Genomic DNA, 8,009 nt, shown 5'->3' with positions numbered 1-8,009 from the left:
GAGACAGGGAGAGAGAGAGGGGGAGACAGGGAGAGAAAGTGAGACAGGGAGAGAGAGAGAGAGAGATAGGGAGAGAGCGAGACCGGGAGAGAGACAAACAGAGAGAGAGACACACACACAGGGTGGAATTCCCTGTGAGTGAGTGATGGAGTGAGGAGTGAGTGAATGATGGAGTGTGGAGTGCATAATTGATAAAGTGGTGAGTGAGTGAGTGACAGAGTGGTGAGTGAGTGAGTGATGGAGTGATGGACTGGGCAATGAGTGAGTAATGGAGTGGGCAGTGAGTGAGTGGAGAGTGAGTGAGTGATGGAGTGGGGAGTGAGTGAGTGAGTAATGGAGTGGGTGGTGAAGGGTGAGTGACGGAGTGGGCAGTGAGTGAGCGATGGAGCGGGGAGTGAATGAGTAATGGAGTGGGGAGTGAGTGGTGGGGGTGAGTGAGTGATGGAGTGGGGGTGAGTGGGTGAGTGATGGAGTGGGCGGTGAGGAGTGAGGGTGATTCCTTACCCCGTTCCATCAGGGCATTGAAGACAGAAGCATTGGAGAAGAAGAAGAGGTATCCAAACATCTGGGAGAGCAGGTCGGGGTGCAGCAGGTAGTCCTGGCTCAGCTCAAAGGTGGCCTGGTAGATCCTCAGGATGTCTCTGACCCCTGGTAGATCCTCAGGATGTCTCTGACCCCCTCAGGCATCCCGCTCAGATCCTGTACCTCGGCTGGGTTGGCGCTGGTGGCGAAGGGGTTTGTCTCCAGGAGGCCGGGAAGGACCGAGTACAGCGTCTGTAATGGCGCGGGAGGAGGGGGGAATTGAGCAGAAAGCCAGACATGTTATCCTGTAATCCCACGTCCCCTCCTCGACTGAACCCCGCACGGAGCTGGAACCCTCCCCTACCCTCCTCCTTTCCCCATCCTCCTCCCGCCCCATCCTCCTCCTTCCCTCACCCTCCTGCCTTTCCCATCCTCCTACTTCCCCAACCCTCCTCCCTTCCCTCACCCTCCTCCCTTCCCCATCCTCCAACTTCCCCAATCCTCCTCCCTTCCCCATCCTCCTCCCTTCCCCAACCCTCCTCCCTTCCCCAACCCTCCTCCCTTCCCCATCCTCCTCCCTTCCCCATCCTCCTCCCTTCACCATCCTCCTCTTTCCCTCACCCATCCTCCTCTTTCCCTCACCCATCCTCCTCTTTCCCTCACCCATCCTCCTCCTTCCCTCACCCATCCTCCTCCTTCCCTCACCCATCCTCCTCCTTCCCTCACCCTGCTCCTGCCCCATCCTCCTTCCTCACCCCTGCCTCCCCCACCCTACTCCCAACCTCCTCCCTACCATCCTCCCTCCCTCCCCATCCACCCCCCACCATCCTCCCTCCCCTTCCTCCCTCGCACCTCCTCTCACCCTACCCTCCTCATCCTCCTCCATCCTCCCCCACCTCCCTCCCCCCCTCCCCATCTTCCCTCACCCTCCCCCATCTTCCCTCACCCTCCCCCATCCTCATCATCCTCCATCACCCTCCCCCTCCTCCCTCATCCATCCTACCCCCACCCACCTACCCCACCATCCTCCTCCCACACCATCCTCGCTCCCCCTTCTTCTTCCCCCACCATCCCCCTCCCCATCCCACCTCTCCCTTCCCTATCCTGCTTCTCCCATCCCCTCCTCCCCATTCCCCCTCTCCTCTTCCCCTCTCCCCTTCCCAACCCCCCCATGCAGTGTAAAACATATTGATGAGTTTATTTACACATTGATAAGGTTGTATGCATACTGATAAAGTTATTTATGCTTTAATGAGGTTATATACAAATTGATGATGTTATATACAGATTGATGAAATGATTTACATATTGATGAAGTTGTATACATATTGATTAGGTTATTTACATATCGCTCAGTTTATTTCCATATTAATAAAGTATTTACAAATCAATCTGTACACGTATTGATGAACTCATTAACATATTGATGAGGTCATATACATGTTGATGAAGGTATTTGCATATTGATGAGGTTTGGTTATATACACATTGATATTCATATGCATATTAGTTATATACATGATGTGGTTATATACATAATGAGATTATATACATATTGATGATGTTATATACATATTGATGAGGTTATATACATATTGATGAGGTTATATACATGATGAGGTTATATGCATGTTGATGAGGTTATATACAGTTTGTTGAGGTTATATACATATTGATGAGGTTTTGTTTCCAATCTGATGGGATACATGGTGTACACACTGGTGTTGATGTGCACACACAGTGGTACACATGCACTGACCTTTGTCAGGTAGTACACACATTGCTGGAAGGTGTACATGATAACCTCGTCCAGGATAGCCATTGCTTCCTCACAGGCTTCAAAATCTGTACACAGCACTGCGTCCTGGGAGAAAGCTGTGGGACATAGCATTGAGAGAGAGAGAGATATCACCCAGAGAGAGAGAGCACCATGGAATCAGTACAACACAGCAAGCAGAGAGAGAGAGAGAGGGACGGAGAGAGAGAGGGAGACAGAGAGAGAGGGAGACAGGAGGAGGAGACAGGGGCAGACAGAGAGATGGAGGGGTACTGAGATAGAGGAAGAGAGAGAGAAAGACAGAGACACAGGGAGAGAGAGAGAGAGACAGATAGACAGAGACAGAGGGATAAGTACCAAACCAGGTGGTTTGTTGACAGAAGTCACCCTCTGACCCTCCTTTGCCCCCTGCTGCCCCTCAGCCCCCACAGTCCCCTTGCCCCCTGCCACATACCCTCGGTCTGTGCACTCTCCCAATCCTTCTCCAGCTCAGTCACTTTCCTCTGAGCAAAGTTCAGCAACTCAATGGCATTGGACATCCAGTACACGAGAGGTCGCAGGTCAGAGATCACATCCTCCAGAGTTCCAGCGGGCGGCTGTTCACCCTCCTGTGATTGGCTGGGGAGAGAGTGGTGGGGTGGGGTAGTGGAACAGAAAACCAGAGCAATTAGTTTCATCAGCTCGATTCACAACTTCCAAAACCATCAGAGTTAAATATTACAGTCTGTAACACTGTCAGAGGGTCAGTACTGAGGGAGTGCCGCACTGTCAGAGGGTCAGTGCTGAGGGAGTGCCGCACTGTCAGAGGGTCAGTACTGAGGGAGCGCCGCACTGTCAGAGGGTCAGTACTGAGGGAGCGCCGCACTGTCAGAGGGTCAGTGCTGAGGGAGCGCCGCACTGTCAGAGGGTCAGTGCTGAGGCAGCGCCGCACTGTCAGAGGGTCAGTACTGAGGGAGTGCTGCACTGTCAGAGGGTCAGTACGGAGGGAGTGCCGCACTGTCAGAGGGTCAGTGCTGAGGGAGTGCCGCACTGTCAGAGGGTCAGTGCTGAGGGAGTGCCGCACTGTCAGAGGGTCAGTGCTGAGGGAATGCCGCACTGTCAGAGGGTCAGTGCTGAGGGAGCGCCGCACTGTCAGAGGGTCAGTGCTGAGGGAGTGCCGCAATGTCAGAGGGTCAGTGCTGAGGGAGCGCCGCACTGTCAGAGGGTCAGTGCTGAGGGAGTGCTGCACTGTCAGAGGGTCAGTACGGAGGGAGTGCTGCACTGTCAGAGGGTCAGTGCTGAGAGAGTGCCGCACTGTCAGAGGGTCAGTGCTGAGAGAGTGCCGCACTGTCAGAGGGTCAGTACTGAGGGAGTGCCGCACTGTCAGAGGGTCAGTACTGAGGGAGTGCCGCACTGTCAGAGGGTCAGTACTGAGGGAGCGCCGCACTGTCAGAGGGTCAGTACTGAGGGAGCGCCGCACTGTCAGAGGGTCAGTGCTGAGGGAGCGCCGCACTGTCAGAGGGTCAGTGCTGAGGCAGCGCCGCACTGTCAGAGGGTCAGTACTGAGGGAGTGCCGCACTGTCAGAGGCTCAGTGCTGAGGGAGTGCCGCACTGTCAGAGGGTCAGTGCTGAGGGAGTGCTGCACTGTCAGAGGGTCAGAATCCCATCATCCTGTCATTGATGGCTGTACCTTCAGCTGTCTCGGGGGGGTTGTAGGGGGGGTGGATGCTTTAGGCTCTGGAATTCCCTCCCTAAACCTCTCCACTTTTTTTTTCTCTTTCTCTACGTCTCTCTCTCTTTCTTTGAATGAGCTTTCGGTCACCTGTCCCTAATATCTCCTCACGTGTCTTGGGGTGAGAATGTGTTTGATAATCACTGCTGTGAAGGGTCTAGGGTGGGGGTAGTCACTGGGTCTAAGGCGACATAAAAATGCAGGGCGTTGTTGCTGGTGGGTAGTGATTAGTGGTCCTTTGGTCACTTACTTTGCAGGTTGCTTGTCTCCAATCTCTTTAATCTTTTCCTGGAAGAACAAAGTCAGAAAGTTAGTTGCAAATAGGGAGGTGTTTTGGGCACCAGGGGAGTGTGTTGCAAGTTAACTTTCCCTTTCTCAGGTCACTCAGAGTCTAATTGCCGTGTGGCCTCCCTGTTTTGATGGGAGTGAGGAATCAGAAGGTGCCCTTCCTCGTTACTTGTTAAACTTAATATTAACAGGGGCCGCGGTACGATTGTGCACCTCGTCATGTTCGGGTGGACGGATGCGGGAATGTGGCCAAAGGAATGCATTCAGAGCATCTCTGTGTGAAACGGAGGTGGGTCTCTGCGACATCAGACATCATCCTCTCTCTGGCCATCATCCTCGCATCCTCAGGATGATTCCCGAGTGTAAAAACCCACTGAGGAAAGGGACAGAACCAAGGACAGAGCAATAGAACATCTCAAGTCAGCGGGCAGGGGAGAAATGAGGATAGAGGTGGGAGACTTCACTGAATGGAAAGAGGGAGAAGGAGAAACGGAGAGAGAGGGAGAAGGAAAAAGAGAGAGAGAGAGAGACAGAGAAAGGGGAAGAAAGAAAGACAGACAGTCAGAGAGAGAGAACCAGAGATAGAGTGACAGGGAGACAGAAAGTGAGAGAGAGACAGAGGGACACAGAGAGAGAGAGAGAGAGCCAGAGTGAGAGAGAGACAGAGTGAGCGAGACAGAGAGAATAAGGTTGATAAGGTTCACCATGGAATGCTTCTGCAGAAAATACAGATGTATGGGATTGGGGGTGATTCAGTTAATTGGGTCAGGAATTGGCTAGCAGATAGGAGACAGAGGGTGGTGGTTGATGGAAAGTATTCGTCATGGAGTTTGGTTACAAGTGATGTGCGTCAGGGATCTGTTTTGGGGCCACTGCTGTTTGTAATTTTTATAAATGATCTGGATGAGGGTATAGTTGGGTGGATCAGTAAATTTGCTGATGACACCAAAGTCGGAGGAGTGGTAGATAGTGAAGAGGGGTGTCATAGTTTACAGAGAGACTTGGACATGTTGCAGAGCTGGGCCGAGAGGTGGCAGATGGAGTTTAATGCGGAAAAGCGTGAGGTAATTCACTTTGGTAGGAATAACAGATGTGTAGAGCATAGGGCTAATGGTAGGACTCTGAATAGTGTGGATGAACAGAGGAATCTAGGTGTATGTGTACATAGATCCCTGAAAGTTGGGAATCAAGTAGATAAGGTTGTTAGGAAGGCATACGGTGTCTTGGCGTTTATTGGTAGGGGGATTGAATTTAGGAGCCGCAGCGTCATGTTGCAACTGTACAAAACTCTGGTGCGTCCGCACTTGGAGTATTGTGTGCAGTTCTGGTCCCCACATTATAGGAAGGATGTGGAGGCATTGGAGAGGGTGCAGAGGAGGTTTACCAGGATGTTGCCTAGTATGGAGGGAAGGTCCTATGAGGAGAGACTGAGGGATTTGGGGTTGTTTTCGTTAGAAAGAAGGCGGCTAAGAGGGGATCTTATTGAAACATATAAGATGATTAGAGGTTTAGATAGGGTGGACAGTGATAGCCTTTTTCCTCAGATGGAGAAAGCTAGCACGAGGGGGCATAGCTTTAAATTAAGGGGGGGTAGTTATAGGATGGATGTCAGAGGTAGGTTCTTTACCCAGAGGGTGGTGAGGGATTGGAATGCCCTGCCTGCTGCAGTTGTAGATCCGCCTAGTTTGGGGGCGTTTAAGAGATCCGTGGATAGCTTTATGGATGGAAAGGGATTGGTTTAGGTTAGAGGGTCATTGCTTTTTTAATTGGTCGGCGCAACATCGTGGGCCGAAGGGCCTGTTCTGCGCTGTAATGTTCAATGTTCTATGTTCTAATATGCCTCCTCCTGTTGCTGTGTGGGGTGAGTCCCATCTTCCCACTTGAGCGTCCTCCCCACCCACATTGAGCGCCTTCCCCACCCACTTAAAGGGCCCCTCCATCTCGAGCACCCCCCCCCCACCTCGAGCGCTCCCCCGCCCCCCACCACAACCCATAGCGACTCACCCAGGTGACCCTCTTGACGGTATTGGCCATTCTGATGAGGAGGACGGGCAGGTGACTGGGTTCCAGGCTGCTGGCGGCAAACTGCAGGCAGATGGCAAACAGGTAGGCTGGAGCCAGCTGGAATTCGGCCTCCTGAGTCCCCAGCTGCCCCTGGCTGCCCTCTGGCAGAGGCTCCTTGGCTCCCCGGGCAATCTCCTCCAGAAGGGCCTCCTCCTCGCCTTCCTCAGGCCGGAAGCGCAGCAGGAGCTCCCGGCTGGAGAGGTAGGCCTCAAAAGCCTCTTCCTCCTCCTGCAGCGCCCGGCCGCACAACAGGCAGGAGAAGAAGGCCTCGGGTGTGGAGGAGGCCTCCAGGGGGGTGGGGGGCATCCAGGAGGGTCTGTGCTGGCCAGCTGGGCCTGGCTCCTTATACATCAGGAGGTAGTGCTCGCCGAGGCCTAGCAGATCCCCGGAGAGGAGCTCCGACTCCCCCGACAGCAGGCCCCCGTTGCGGGTCACCTGGGCCCCTGGCAGAGACCGGACGTACGCTGTGAGGGGCAGCCCCCCTCGCTCACACCTGCGGACACAGCAGTGTCGCGGGAGGATGTCGGGGGCACTGAGGGCAGTATCGACAGCCTCTGCTCCCTGCTGTCGACCCCCTCGCCCAAAGATGTGTTTCTTCCCCGTCATCACATGTAGCACCAGGTCCTGGAGAGAGAGAGAGAGAGAGAATTACTCTGCATTATAAGACCATGAGACCTAGGAGCAGAAGTAGGCCATTCGGCCCATCTGCTCCGCCATTCAATCATGGCTGATATTTTTCTCATCCCCATTCTCCTGCCTTTTCCCCATAACCCCTGATCCCCTTATTAATCAGGAACCTATCTAGCTCTGTCTTAAAGACACTCAGTGACCCGGCCTCCACAGCCTCCTCTGCGGCAAAGAGTTCCACACATTTCCCACTCTCTGGCTGAAGAAATTCCTCCTCATCTCTGTTTTAAAGGATCGTCCCTTCACCCTGAGGTTGTGCCCTCTGCTTCTAGTTTTTCCAACTATGGAAACATCCTCTCCACGTCCACTCTATCCAGGCCTCGTATCCTGTAAGTTTCAATAAGATCCCCCCTCATCCTTCTAAACTCCAATGAGTACAGACCCAGAGTCCTCAACTGTTCCTCATACGACAAGCTCCTCGTTCCAGGGATCATTCTCGTGAATCTCTTCTGGACCCTTTCCAAGGCCGGCGCATCCTTCCTTAGATACAGGGTCCAAAACTGCTCACAATACTCCCAATGGGGTCTGACCCAGAGCTTATACAGCCTCAGAAGTACATTACTGCTCTTGTATTCTAGCCCTCTCGATATGAATGCTAACATTGCATTTCCTTCCTAACTGCCGACTGAACCTGCACGTTAACCTGAAGAGAATCTTGAACAATGAGTCCTAAGTCCCTTTGTGTTTCTGATTCCCTAAACATTTCCCTATTTATAAAATAGTCTAGGCCTCCATTCCTCCTTCCAAAGTGCATAACCTCACACTTTTCCACATTCTATTCTACCTGCCCCTTCTTTGCCCACTCTCCAAGCCTGTGCCAGTCCTTCTGCAGCCACCCTGCTTCCTCAATACTACCTCTCCCAGTTAGATATTACCTATCTAACCCCGTGCTGTACCTGTCCTGGGAGTATTTGATGGAGGGACAGTGTAGAGGGAGCTTTACTCTGTATCTAACCCCGT

At 52.9% G+C, this 8,009-nt stretch overlaps 1 protein-coding gene across 1 annotated transcript in view; it reads right to left on the bottom strand.

The window, feature by feature from the left end:
- Positions 1–361: 361 nt before the first annotated feature.
- The window catches only part of LOC145340448 (ras-interacting protein 1-like), a gene marked incomplete at its 3' end in the record, with an annotated part of 17,449 nt that continues 9,801 nt past the window's right edge, over positions 362–8,009 (bottom strand). Inside the window, 6 exon segments of the mRNA XM_080184914.1 lie at positions 362–726; positions 729–774; positions 2,282–2,397; positions 2,754–2,917; positions 4,261–4,298; positions 6,303–6,986. Coding sequence (XP_080041040.1) covers positions 362–726; positions 729–774; positions 2,282–2,397; positions 2,754–2,917; positions 4,261–4,298; positions 6,303–6,986 — 1,413 coding nt within the window.

This window comes from Carcharhinus amblyrhynchos, unplaced genomic scaffold (assembly GCF_965287045.1).
Source record: "Carcharhinus amblyrhynchos unplaced genomic scaffold, sCarAmb.v2.hapA chromosome_1031, whole genome shotgun sequence".
Lineage (NCBI taxonomy): Eukaryota > Metazoa > Chordata > Chondrichthyes > Carcharhiniformes > Carcharhinidae > Carcharhinus > Carcharhinus amblyrhynchos.
Note: the sequence above shows the minus strand (reverse complement) of the source record. Positions and strands in the feature narration are given on the sequence as shown.